General features: G+C 42.1%; 1 protein-coding gene across 1 annotated transcript; it reads left to right on the forward strand.

The window, feature by feature from the left end:
* Positions 1-988: 988 nt before the first annotated feature.
* Positions 989-12,063, forward strand: alkbh7 (alkB homolog 7). The gene is made up of 8 exons (XM_056609095.1): positions 989-1,044; positions 1,276-1,568; positions 1,714-1,884; positions 8,182-8,264; positions 9,304-9,468; positions 9,986-10,159; positions 10,949-11,073; positions 11,524-12,063. The coding sequence occupies exons 1-8, from the start codon at positions 989-991 to the stop codon at positions 11,663-11,665; spliced, it is 1,209 nt and encodes a 402-aa protein (XP_056465070.1). The 3' UTR covers positions 11,666-12,063.
* The last annotated feature ends 1,803 nt before the right edge of the window (positions 12,064-13,866 follow it).

Below are 13,866 nucleotides of genomic sequence, written 5' to 3' on the forward strand. Positions count from 1 at the left end.
TTCTTCCGAAGAAGAAGAGCACACAACAACACACACACACACACACACACACACACACACACACACTGCTGGACCTGCTCTTCTTCCGAAGATGAAGAGCACTCAACAACACACACACACACACACACACACTGCTGAACCTGCTCTTCTTCTGAAGAAGAAGAACACACAAGAACACACACACACAAACGCGCGCGCGCACACACACACACACACACACACACACACACACACACACACACACACACACACACACACACACACACACACACACACACACACAGGCACACACGCACACACACAGTATAATATGTAAATGGCTTAAAAAGCATTTGATATTTTGGTGAAAGGACAGGCATAATTATAACTTATACAAGAAAACATTAATCTGAGTCAAATATACATTAGTAATATGTAGTATTATAATTATACGAAATCAGTGTAAATAGTTATAACCTGACATGTAAGGCCTCCACACTCAATCTATGAAGCATTTTACTCTTGAGACTCAATTTTAGTAGCCCTACGCTCATATTTGTGGGTCCCACCCTATAATTGTATTTTCCGCCTTTACCTCCCCTCTTGCTAATGTACTCCATGGAAGAGGTAAGCAACATTGTGGTCATGATGAACATTTCTGGGTTCTGGGTTCTGTTAAATTACATAGGTTTACTTGCTATCGTAAACGTATTGTGTTAAAGTCCGACGGTAACATATTCCTGCGTCATTTATTTTTGTAGGAGCTCAAGTGACATGAAAATTTACGCTGTGTATCGATGAAGAGCCCCAGTCCTCGAGCTCTTCATCAATACACAACGACACACAACGCTCAACACATCAGTTTACACTTGTGTCCAGCAGATGTCGCCAAGAAGATAATGGGATTCATTCACACCTGCTGTTGACAACCATGGAGAACGATATGAAACACGTTATTTCCCTCTAGCTAGTGTGATTGAACGATTTATCATCTATTTACGATGCTATCATGGCAGGAGACAGAGAGGGGATCAGGTCAGCCAAGAAGGAGCTGAGAAGGGAGCTGTGGGCGGCAGAACAGATATAGGGAGAGGCTGGAGGGCAAGCTGGAAACGCACAGTGCCAAGGAGGTGTGGGATGGGACGAAGAGGATCACGGGACACGAACTGCCTGGTCCAGCCGTGGGGTGGGGCACAAACGTGCTAATGAGCAAAAGACAGGTTTGACTCAAGCCCCCGTGAGCTCAGCAGGCCCCCCCCCCCCCCCCCCCCCACCTGTGTTCTTTTACTTCTCCAGTTCGATCCACACCAACCAGCATCTGCTGCTTGTGAAGAAGCTCTCATCGATGCGGGTGGACCACGACATGGAGGCCTGGATTGGAGGCTACCTCTCAGGCAGGCCACAGTACGTGCGGCTGCAGAGCGGCCAGTCAGATGTGGTGATGAGTAACACCAGCGCACCCCAAGGAACAGTACTTTCACCTTTTCTCTTCACCATCGACACCTCTGACTTCAGCTTCAACTCTGGAACATCCGACGGAGCAGGAAACCCCCCACTCGTATCCTTGGAGTGGATAGGAGTTCCTTGGAGTGTGCATAAACAATAAACTGAACGGGCCAGACAACACTGAGGCACTGTATCGGAAGGGTCAGAGCAGACTCTTCTTCCTCAGGAGGCTCAGGTCCTTTGACGTGTGTGGCAGGCTACTAAAGATGTTTCATCTGTCTGTGGTAGCCAGCACACTGTTCTTTGCTGGGGCGTGCTGGGGAGGTGGCATCAAGGCTGGGGAGTCCAACAGACTCAACAAGCTGGTGAAGAAGGCCAGCTCTGTTGTGGGGCTAGAACTGGACAGTCTGGAGGTAGTGGTGGAGAAGAGGATGAGGGACAAATTCAAATCCATCTTGGGTAACCCCTCCCATCCCCTCTATGCTGAGCTGCGGCAGATGGGGAGCCCCTTTAGCCACAAATTTGTTTTAGATGTCCTAACGATAGTAATGGATGATGCCTATTTAGTTAGGAACAGTCTTAGTTAAAAACATGCTTTTCATGTACTCACATCCAGTTTTTGAGTTTACTGCTGAAAAATATCTTAGTAGATTTGAGAGTAGATTCATGGTAGGAGAGTAGAAGAAGTTAAAAAATAAATAAAAATGTTTTGCTTTCTTCTGGTTAGTCCTCTGTTGCCTCCACACCTTTCTTTCACATCTGCTCTTTTCACTCTTCTCTGAAAACTCTGCTCTTGGAGAACAGACCAACTGGGTTGGGGGCCTGTATCTTCTTTCAGTCATTTGTAGAGGAACCTACAAGTGTGTATCTGTAGGTCTGAATTAAGTAGCATATTCCATGATTTTGTTAATAGTAGAAATGTAATGTATAAAAAATATAATATTATTGTGGCAACGTGTAGATTGCCCAGACTACTGTTATGAATTAATGCCCTTAAATATGACTACTTTAATGCCTTTGTATGTAATGTTAGTTCCTCTGGATAAAGGGACATTAGCACCCCCTATTGCCTATTGAACATTACTGCTTGAGGATGTGTCTCCCTCAGCCTCCACTAACTGATTTGAATAACATGGTGTTCAATGGGAGAGAGAAGGAATTTCCTCCTCTTAGTGGGTGTGACTAGCTATGAGACCGGAATCGTGTCCCAGAGCACGATTTTTTGACTTACTTCGTTATACACAGAACGAAATTCAAACCATTACCTTTCAATCGGGATATTTTCTTTGACTAAAAAAGCGACCCGAGAGCACGATTGTCCGACTTTATTCGTACTGCAGAACGAAATGTAAACCCATACACTGTGTATGGGAGAGTATCTCAGTATATACACAGGTATATATATATCGATAGATAGATTATGCAGGCACTAAAAAGTTATGGAATTCTATTTTTGTACTTATTTTGAACTTGAACCCATATTCTCAAGGCCTTGCTGGCACCACATCTATGGGGGTAAAAGGCATGATGATAGACCGGCGAGACTTGAATCACTCTATTAGGATTAATGATGAGCAATTCTGAATTTGGCATTGTTATTTTATAGATAATATGCAGAATCTTTTCACTTACACAAATTTACACTATCGGCTGTTTTTTGCCAGCAAGCCTCGCTATATTATTATGTGCAACTCTGTTTCCCCTAGCTGTTATATGATTTTTTAACTCCTCATAGGAGTTCATTATGAATATCTGTTCCTCTTGAGTGAAATAGACTGCTCTTGATCTATTCAGTTTGTAAAGGTGAGTAATATGACATGATAAACGCCCCTTTCACGTGGACGCGCATTGAACCTAAAGCAGAAAACCTAAAGCAGAAAACCTGTATCGACTAATCGAATCTTAAGCGAGCGTCGTAGTAACTCTGATCACGAGTTGCGTCTCTGTCGATCCAGGTTTTCCCAAGAAAGCCTGGATAGGTTCAGCGAGGTTCGTAGTATACCTTAAAGTTCGTTAGCGGCCTGATCAACACTGGGCTGGCCCAATCAGAATCAGCTCAATGGTTTCTTAACCAAGGGGCATCGGCCCGACACACTTTAATCTTTAATCACTTTAATCTATACCCCGCAATTTTAGGTATACTATTTGATGATGTTGGGTTAGGTATACTAAGTTCATACATGTTATGTTGCAAAATGGCATTTTGACTTTTCCTCAAACTCAAAATTTAGAACACAAAATATTTAGCTAGATTATATATACAATAAAACAGTTGAAGGCTTATTTTATTATGCCCCAGCCAGGCCTTCTAATCCGTTTGTTTATAATTTGTCCATATCCATACGTTCCTAGAACTTCCGATCTCTTTAAACGAATTAGTTGATTATTTTTGTTGGACTAGCCTACTATAGGCCTATATTTGAGATACGTATCCATAGTGTGTATTTGGCATTATTTAGCTGGAATCTTTGTAATATATGGTTAGAGTTCAGCCTAACCCAGCCACTTAAGGGGCAAGCCAGCTCAACTAGGTGCCGGTCCCAAGCCTGGATTAATGGGGAAGGTTGGCATCAGGAAGTAAACTCTACTAATGAGAATAGCCTATGTGTACCTGAAAGTTAGAAAGAATATTGATGATGAAATTAATGTAGCCCTACAGTGTTGCTTCACTCTTCTCATTGGCATAGGCTGCAGACTGGCAGTGTGTGTGTGTTTGTGTGTGTGTGTGTGTGTGTGTGTGTGTGTGTGTGTGTGTGTGTGTGTGTGTGTGTGTGTGTGTGTGTGTGTGTGTGTGTGTGTGTGTGTGTGTGTGTGTGTGTGTGTGTGTGTGTGTGTGTGTGTGTGTGTGTGTGTGTGTGTTGGGGGGCGGGGGGGCTTGGCCCATTTCTGCTCAAGGGCCCTTCGTAAAGTTGTTTCGCCACTGGTACACTTTTTGGAAATATTTAATGTGTCCACTCTCACTGATTCCCGTAAACTCATTGCATGGCTTAAGGTATGTGGTTTTAAAGAGTTGCACAGTTGGTATACACATTCAACAGACCGAAAAGACTGAAAAGGTGTGCGTTATCGAATGTGTTGGGTCGGTGTGGTCCAAAATGCCCAGGGCGATTTTTTGTCCCAGTCCACCCCTGAGTGTGTATACCAACGTAGTCACGTTGTGACCCTGGATGAGGTAGAGCACTTTCTGCCCAAAAGCATAAATGTCCCTGTCATCCTGAAGTTTGTCCCTTCTCTCTTCTTGCAGAATTTTGTGTTTGCAGGTTGAAATGTAAACAAACAATTCGAAAAACCATCTGTTTGATTAACTGGTGGCTCTTCGCGCTGGAAGCCACACAACCAGAAGTTTTGGGCTACGGATCATTCATCCTCCAGAGGCTGCGACATTGTCAAACCAGTTTTGAACACCAGGCTGGTGGTTGCCACAATATTATTGCGCCCATAGAATGATAGAATGCAGGGCTTGGTATCGCTCCGTGTCTGGAGATGTTGGGGTCTCATCTGTGTAACACCTGCATGGCCCCGCCTCAGGCGGATAATTGCCATGTGGAGTGCCCCGTATGCCTGGGTATGGAAAACCTGAGGGAGGGGCTGTCAGACAGGGCATGCATGAACTGCAGTTTCTTTCCACGGGCTGCGTAGTAAGCCAAGCCAGCCTAGGTTGAGGCTCTCCTGCTTGATTCCGAGCTACCCTCATCTGGCGGCTCTTACACCCGGACACCATGGTAAGATGAACTGTGGGTGCCCCACCATGGGAAAAAACTAGGGGGGTGGACAACCCGGCGACCAGGGTAGACACATGAACATCTGAGTTTCCCAGATTAAAGCACTGCTGCTTCATCTGCAGCTAGGGGGAATCTACCAAGCCGGGCCTCCCCCAAAACCTCTTGAGGGGGAGGAGAACGTTCTGTCCAGCAGAACATCCTGCAGTCCTTTTGAGGAGGGGGAGGCAGAGCCTCCATATTCTAATTAAGAGCGGGGGACAGCGCAGGGCTCAAGGGCCGGATCAGAGGCTGGCCCGCTTAGGGCACAGTCAGGGATGCACATAGCACTAGCTCGCTTGAGGCTAGACAAGACCCCAGTTCAAACTGCTCCGCTGCTCTGTTGTAAGTATAAACAAAAACTTTAGTTTATGGCCTTACATTTCACAAATTGATTGCACTGGAAATACTGCCCGGTCCGTGTGAGGCAATCTGCTCAAGCCAGGAGATTTCGTCATGTCTAAGTTATCACAAGAGAAATGGAGGATTAAAGCATTCCTTTGTTTTTCAGTGTTTGGAGCCAATATAAGATCAACTATTTTCTTGTTATGAAAACCATTAGAAAAGCAGGGACCCTGCATTATCTTGGGTTGATATCTGCAACACCAATAAAGGGTTGGACGGAATTGGACTGATAATCCTGCCCCTAAGGTGAATGATTGTTTAGGCATGCCTGCAGGGCAGGCCTAAATGCAAAACCTTCATGGTAAATACCATTGCGGGGGGTCAGGAGCAGTGCCATTTCTGTGATTGTGAGTATATGCTTCTGCTTCCAATCATCAAGCACATACATTCACTTTTTCAATGCAGTGGGTGAAGAGGATGAGGTCTCGATTCAAGAGGCAGTGGAAATGATCGCAGAGGCACTGGAATTCAAGGGCCAGATACATGTATCCTTTGAACACTCTTAAAGGGTAAGTAAACCCCCATTTTAGCTGGAGAACTTCCACCTATGAGTTTGAACAACTGCGATCTAACCCTACTTTGTGAATTGCTCTTTGTGAAAAAAGTTAGGAGTCCTACATTTAAGAGTGACACTAAGTTACTCCTAAATTCGCCAGTTAGGACCTACTTTTAGCCCTAAGATCCTTTGTGAATACGGCCCCTGGTTTCCATTGAACGCATTCACATTAAGCAGACCCAGACCTAGTACTGAAGTGAAATGAAAATTGAGCGGAAGTAGGTAGGTGGGTGCCTGGGCGGTGCCAGGCTACTCCATCTTATCAGATAATCTTCTTGGGTTGTTGGATTCACCCGTACGTTTACGCTTTACATGGCAAGCCTTTTCAACAGAAATCGCGGCAAACTGGTGTATCATTCGTGTATCATCAAGAATGAGCAATACATTGAATGAAAAAAACAATAGAGTAGATATCATAGTTCTCCGTCTTCCGTCCTCACTCCCTTTGTTTCCCATGATTCAGATATTTCATAGATGCTAGTGACATTGCCCGGGACGTCCCCTTTTCAAAATTACAGATTTCCCTGAGATTAGTAATTGCTGAAAACTTTTGGGATTATGTTGGTACACAAGAAAATAAAACATATAACATAAGGCTGGTCGTTTCTAAATGTTTTAATGCCGAAATCTTACATATTCTACCTTTAATATATTTCACTTAAAAATATATATTCTAACTGATGTGTTCAAACCTGATTGATGCATCCCTACTACTCCCACATCGGAGCTTGGCCAGTAAAAATGTGAATGTTATATCCATTGTTTAACATCTAGTCGAATTGCATTTTAGTAAGGGTCAGGCTACGTTGTAATAATTTTGCAGAAATATCGTAATAATATCATCAATAAGATAGCTCTGTTGAGAGGAGTTCTACTGCCTGACCGTCTCTGGACTGGAAGCAGACCCATTCCCTTTATAGATATAATATATTGAGGTCAGCCACAATCCAAAGCATCTTGCCCAATAACCTTGACCCATGATACCAGTATGACACCAGCTTGTCAGATGGCCAATTGAAGAAGACGGCCAACAATGCCAGGCTGAGACGCTACCTCCCAGACTCCCCTTCACACCACTAAGAGAAGGTCAGAGCTCAAGACTTCAAGATCCCCCTTATAAAACAACAGGGTCATCTTAGAGCTCAAAAATAGCAATGATGTTGTGGTTCAGCGACCATTAATTAATATGAATATAGCGGTTAAACTTTCCCACTCAAAGCTTTAACTGCAATTTAGAAGTATAATTAAACTTGATGTGGAACATGGATAGATAATAGGAATACACTCATCTGTTTCTTATATCACTACCATCAGTTGTTTAGATACATTATATTGTGTTTTTCTGTATTTTTTCCTTCCTCCTTGCAGGCACCAAATTGACCTGTGACTGGTTTGTCAAGAACTACCAAAATTCCCCTGCATAGAGCACACAGAGAGATGTTGTAATACCATCATGGCAAACTAACAAACTGTGTCATGCAGCTGGTCAACATAATTCATTTTTCCTATTTGTTGTTTTCTCCTATTTGTCGTTTTCTTCTAAACTTATTGCTTTAGCCAAAAGCACTGCAATAAGTGCCCCACAACACATGCTTTTCATATCCAGCCCAATCCCATATCACTTTTTAAATAAATGTTACTTTCTAATGTTATTCCTGTCAACTGTGGTAATGGCTCCTCTGCAGCTTCTTGACAGCTTCTGTTCTGTCACTAGCTTTGAACCTAGATCAGGCCTATATTCCCTGCTACAGGGTTATCTCCTTCCCTCGCCCGGACATAAAAATCAACCGACTGAACCAGCAGCGGGTTTTTGACAATGGTGACGAATGTTAGTACATTGAATTAAAGTTGTGGTGGCCCAGCCACTGAGCAGTACCCTACATGGCCACATGGTGGCCACAAAGGCAAGCAAAGTCAGCCAAGGGGTGTGCTGTGGGATGGGATGTACTACTCTAAAAGCTGTGTCATAGAGACCCCGCCCCACTCAGGTGTCTCAGCTTACCACTCACAGGTTTGCTGAGTAAGCCCTGCAATCAGGAGGCCTTTTAACTTCACCAGAACAAGCTGAAGACAGACTGGCTGGAGGAGCGTGTGGAGACACACGTTTGGCCAGTCTCGTGGTAAGGGGCCTGTGGTCAACCCTCTTGACCAATCCGAACCCTTATAGTGAAATTACGTCCAAGTCAATAGAATATAATGCATAGGCCTAGATGTTTGTGTTGGCCTACAGTGATTGTTTACGAAAATGAATTATGAGTGTGCAACATGTGACCAATGCCATAAGATGAAATAGTCCTATAATAGGTTTTGAATGCATTCTTTCAATAATGTCAGTCTGTGGTCCATTTTGCAGTTCTGACTTGTCTCTTGTAAAGCAGGAGGAGCCATCAACTCAATGTCCTTGACCCTGGCAAAAACTATTCATTCTGTTCTGTGTTTGCGCTTGTGTGTGTTGGAGGGAGAGAGTGTGTACATTTTGCATGTTATGCACACATTACAAAACCATATAATTATAATTAGGGAAGAATTAATTAACTGTTCTTGTCATGTAATATGCGGGAATTTTACATCTAAATATATTGTATGTGGGTTAGGTCGGTTGGATTACCGCATGGCCAGGTCTAAAGCGATAGTCTCTCTAGTTATGTGTCTCCCCCTTCTGTCCATAATAAAACAATACTTAAATGGGGCATTGCTGCGGTACCGTCTGTGAGGCCACTTAGGACGTGGCCGACATTAATTCCACAACTAGTTTCGACTATTAACTCAGCTTCAACAGCTGTCTCTAAATATATACGATGCAATATAGCCCTTATAACACATTTGACTAGAAAAGTTAGAAAGTTAACATTTTCCTAAATACCATTTCATTTAATTGAAAAATATTGCCACCTGCTGGCGTCTTTCTTTCATCCGTTTGAAAACTACACCTCCCAAGGTACTTAGCGCTTACAAAATGGTGTCTTGCAGGTCTACAGCTCTACCTAAAATATAAACCGATCACTGTCTTTAGCTGATAGAGGACATCTATCCACTATAATAATGAAATTGCTAAAAAGTATATTGACACAGATAAACTCGCTTAATATAAGTAAATATAGGCGTTGTCAGAGTTCTACAAACTCTACGATCCGTGTAACCGGCAGTGTTTTCTCACAGCTAGAACATTACGTGGACGGCTCGTCGCGGGATTTGATCCAACGACTCAGCACGCAGGTAGAGGTGCGAACCCAATTTATCAGCAAAGAGGAAGAATGTGCTCTTTTTCAAGAACTCGAACCTGGGTTGAAAAGGAAACGTTACCAATTTGACCACTGGGATGATGTAAGTTTGAATTTTTATTATCTGCGTTTTTGTCAGGTTACGGTCACTTGTTTTGCTACATTAAACCCAGGCGCGTGTCAACAAATGTGATAGCACACAAGGCGAGTGATGGGGGGCACCGTACCCTCGGACCACAACAGAGAATGTATTCGTTCCTTCAGTTTGTACCCCTTTTGTACAATTAAATGCAAACATTCTGCAATACACTGTTACTGGGTCTGGGTCACATAGTAATGACCCTTCCCAACAGTGAGTGAACAGTAGCTATAAAGATAATGCTTTTCTTTAACTACAATGCAGATTTCGAATAGATTATTGAAGATGTCATTGGTTTAATCTGCATTTAAAATTTTTTTTTACCGGGCTGAAACGAAGTTTATCTTTTTTTAATCTCAACATTTTGTGTTTTTTTTTATTTCAAACTCTTAATTTAAAATAAATCTCTTAAAAAATGGCTATTGTATCTGCCTTATTTAACTCATCATTCATTAATATTTATGTTCTTTCTACTGCTCAGGCTATTCACGGGTACAGAGAGACCGAGCGTGGAACATGGGGGTCGGTGTGTGAGGGTGTCTTAAGGCGTGTCAAATCTGTAGCTTTCCCTGAGGGCAGTCCACTTCTTGGCCCCGTTCATGTCCTAGATCTGGACAAGGCTGGCTTCATCAAACCACACATCGACAGCATCAAGGTACGAATCGTATGATAACAGAATGTAAGAGTATATTATTCTATACTATATATTATATATATATATATATGAATAAGAGCTACGGTGCTTTATAAAATACTCCACCACGTTCTTGCACTTCAAAAAGTGCCAACCCAGATAAAGTTTCAGAGCGAGAGTGTCAACGTTTAGAAACTCAATACAACTAGACTCCCAAACTTTACCTTGCACGCTACACCTATAGCGTTTTCCATTCATACTTTTGGCCGTGGTGCACCGTGCCGCACTGATACTCGTTTCCACTACCAGCTTAAACACAAGGCGCCTGTACCGCGCCCGAGATGGAGCATTTACTCGCTCGGGCCAAATTGAGTTCGCCCCGCCTCCAAGTCGGTCTCTAAAATTGTAGGAATATAGACCTTTACAAATACAATAAACTGTGCCTTCTTGTGTATGAGACGCATTGTTGCATAAGAAACATTGACGTTTGTCAACAATGATGGCACACAAACGTTGTGACTTTATCCTCACAATAACTATATCTTCTTTCAAACTATTGAACGTTGAACGATAATTTTGATCTTTGATATGTGTTTCATATCAAATGGCTCATAATGAATCTTTTCAAAAAAGGCATAACGCTGTTGATATTTCTTATGAAAGGGTAATTTCTCTGTAGCAGTTGGATTTTAGAATGTATTTACATGAATAAATAATAATTCCATGCAGTAATAATTGCATGTAGCATGTACGTATGAAAATGATGTATTTAAATGAAATATTTATTTACTTTTTACCCTTTCGTCCTAGTTCTGTGGCAGTACAATTGCAGGGCTCAGTCTCCTATCAGACAGTGTGATGCGCTTGGTAAAGGAAGACGACGCTCACCAATGGCTGGATCTCTTTCTGCCACGATACTCCCTCTACATATTGAGGTTTAGTATGTTGCTTCTCCCCCTTTATCGCTGCTTTGTTTGCATTTGCAATTCCAATCCAAATATTGTGTATTATTTTGGGGTGGAACAGATTTTTGGTTGCTTGTCTACTCTTCCTTTGATCTGCTCGTAGAATACACCTCTATCTATATATCTTTATATATGTATATGTATATGCCTGAACATGCATACAAATAAGTAGGGGTTGGTTGAAAAAATATATATACTAAATTATATGATTTAACTTTTTCTGATATTTTTTCAACATGCTGCGCATGTTGTATTGATTTTTATAGTTTATACATCTTGTAATCCAAATCTGATTAATTAATGTTACTTTGATTTAAATACATCAGAGGGTGAAACAATCCCTATCTTTTCAATTGTACCCATTAGAACTAATGTAGCCTGAGAAGGGGTGCATAATGAATAATAAACCTTTTTATCCAGGGACACGGCCCGGTATGGCTTCACCCATGAGATCCTGAAGGACGAGCAGTCAGTGTTTCGTGGAAGCAGAGTCCCCCGGGAGCGACGCATCTCAGTCATTTGTCGAAATCTTCCCACGGAGAAGCAGGAGACCTGCCGATGATGGCCAATAAAGATGTTCTAAATGATTACATCCCTGTGTGAATTAACTACTCTTGAAAATCCGTGGCAGGGTAACTGGTAATAACAGGAAACAATCATGGATGTATTAATCAGATATGGAGAGGAGTGGAATAAGTTATATTAACATTTCAAAATGGTGGTAGCTAAAGTTATACTGCATAAAAGGGATGGAAGATTATATAGAATGTTACACTAAAACGTCAGTAGCTGGGGAAAGTAGGGTGACTTTAGATACGAGTGGGGCTTTAGGCCATAGGGTGGCTAGTCGATGAAGCATGGCCATTAGAATCCAGTCATTCGCATACTCTGAGGCTGTGTAACTTATCTGGCCAGAAATAGCCAGTATTTATGTTGGCACAAAACGGGTCTTAAATCTATTCAGCTTTGTGATCTGTTTACTAGGTCATGTCATTCAATCAAAACATGATTCAAATGAACACAGTGACCCCTTATGGTAGGGTGACCAGACGTCCCCGATTTCCGGGGACAGTCCCCGTTTTCGGTGATCTGTCCCCGGTCAAAGCTGTCCCCGGAAATGTCCCCGATTTTGACAGTGAATGGGGGAAAAATGCGCGCAGACTCAAACACCAGTTATTACCGTAGTCATTTAACGCATCACCAGAGAAGACGTCGTATGACGTACAGACGTTATCAGGACGTACGACCAGACACAGCAGCGTCAACAACAACAATCTAGAGGCGGCAAAAAGGAAAAAGAGAAGATCGGCGGTCTCATAAATGGTATATTGTGTATGAACTTATTTATTTTGTGTGAATTGGCAGTAGACTTGGCTGTGTGTGTGTGTGTGTGTGTGTGTGTGTGTGTGTGTGTGTGTGTGTGTGTGTGTGTGTGTGTGTGTGTGTGTGTGTGTGTGTGTGTGAGAAGTGATGTAACGTTAAAATAAGTATGATTGTTTATCTGAACTGAAGACCTAACGTAACGTTATAAAAGTCGGTGAACGTTAACATCACGACAATGTTTTAATATCTGTCATTAGTGAAGCTGTAATGTTAACGTTAGCATGAGATTACCAGGTGATGACATTGTATGTGGCTCTGTTTTGGAAGAGGGGGAGGTGGAAGACTGCTTTGGTAGCATATGATTTTCCTGTAGGCATAGGGACCTGAGACTGTTAAAATAATAATAATGATGACGTTATTAATTAATAATAAATTAATTAATAATAAGTCAATGGTTGATAGTTGTGTGTGTTAGGCTGCTGTTTTTTGTGTCGGGCTGTGTGGGTAACCAATGACTGTAGTAGTTATAAATGCAGACCATTCGATTAGCTGATCCCCTGAGTCACTGATTTATATGTCAATGTTTTTAGTAAAGGTATAATAAAGAAATAAATAAGTAAACAACAGAGTGCAGGAGAGAAGATGAAAAGAGCAGGAGAATAGTGTGGAAAAGCGGAAATAAAGAAGTAAACAACAGAGGGAAGCTAAGGAGAGAAGAATGAAGGGTCTTGATGATATTTACTAGCTACTTGTCTGGCAGCTGTCTTTGCGCATGACACTTAACTTTGGAAGAGAGATTTTTTTCTCATGTATTATTCTATATTTGTGTTTTTGACACTGCTGTGCACTACTGATACATGATATTTGTGGGTGCTGATGTTTTGATTTATTAACCTTTTGCAGGGGCGCCACCAGGGATGTTGGGCCCCATGAAAAGATATCACACTGGGTCCCACCATCACACACAGGCAACGCCAACCATGTGCAGTTTCTGTAACCACACCTCTACCTGTGAAGGCTTCAATTATCTTATTGTCCGATACTAACTTTACAATATCTACTGACACTGAGCTGTGATAATGTAACACTGTGAAGACATGCAGGAAACATTCTGCATACTGATAAAGTGTTTGTTTAATTACAAATTAGATTTTCTATTAAAATCCATTAATGATGTTTTTTTATTAACATAACTAATGTTCTAATATTTTTTCAGGGCCCCCGTCAGTCACTGGCCGACAGAATTGCCCTAACTTTTCGCCCCCTAATGGCGCCTCGGACCTTTTGTGTAATAAAAGCTGGTTAAAATACATGAAAAAGTACTTGTCCCCATTTTTTTTCCCGATTTTCATTTCAGAAATCTGGTCACCTTACCTTATGGCCAATTTTCACCAGAACTGGCACGGAAGCTCCACGGCAGTAAAACGGTCGCCGAAAATA

This window comes from Gadus chalcogrammus, chromosome 2, assembly GCF_026213295.1.
Source record: "Gadus chalcogrammus isolate NIFS_2021 chromosome 2, NIFS_Gcha_1.0, whole genome shotgun sequence".
Taxonomy (NCBI): Eukaryota; Metazoa; Chordata; class Actinopteri; order Gadiformes; family Gadidae; genus Gadus; species Gadus chalcogrammus.

Coding starts and splice junctions, on each gene's coding strand:
- alkbh7 (XM_056609095.1), top strand. CDS start 989: ATGGCAGGAGACAGAGAGGGGATCAGGTCAGCCAAGAAGGAGCTGAGA. Junction 1,045..1,275: donor AAGGAGCTGAGAAGGGAGCT/GTGGGCGGCAGA, acceptor TTACTTCTCCAG/TTCGATCCACACCAACCAGC. Junction 9,469..9,985: donor AATTTGACCACTGGGATGAT/GTAAGTTTGAAT, acceptor TCTACTGCTCAG/GCTATTCACGGGTACAGAGA.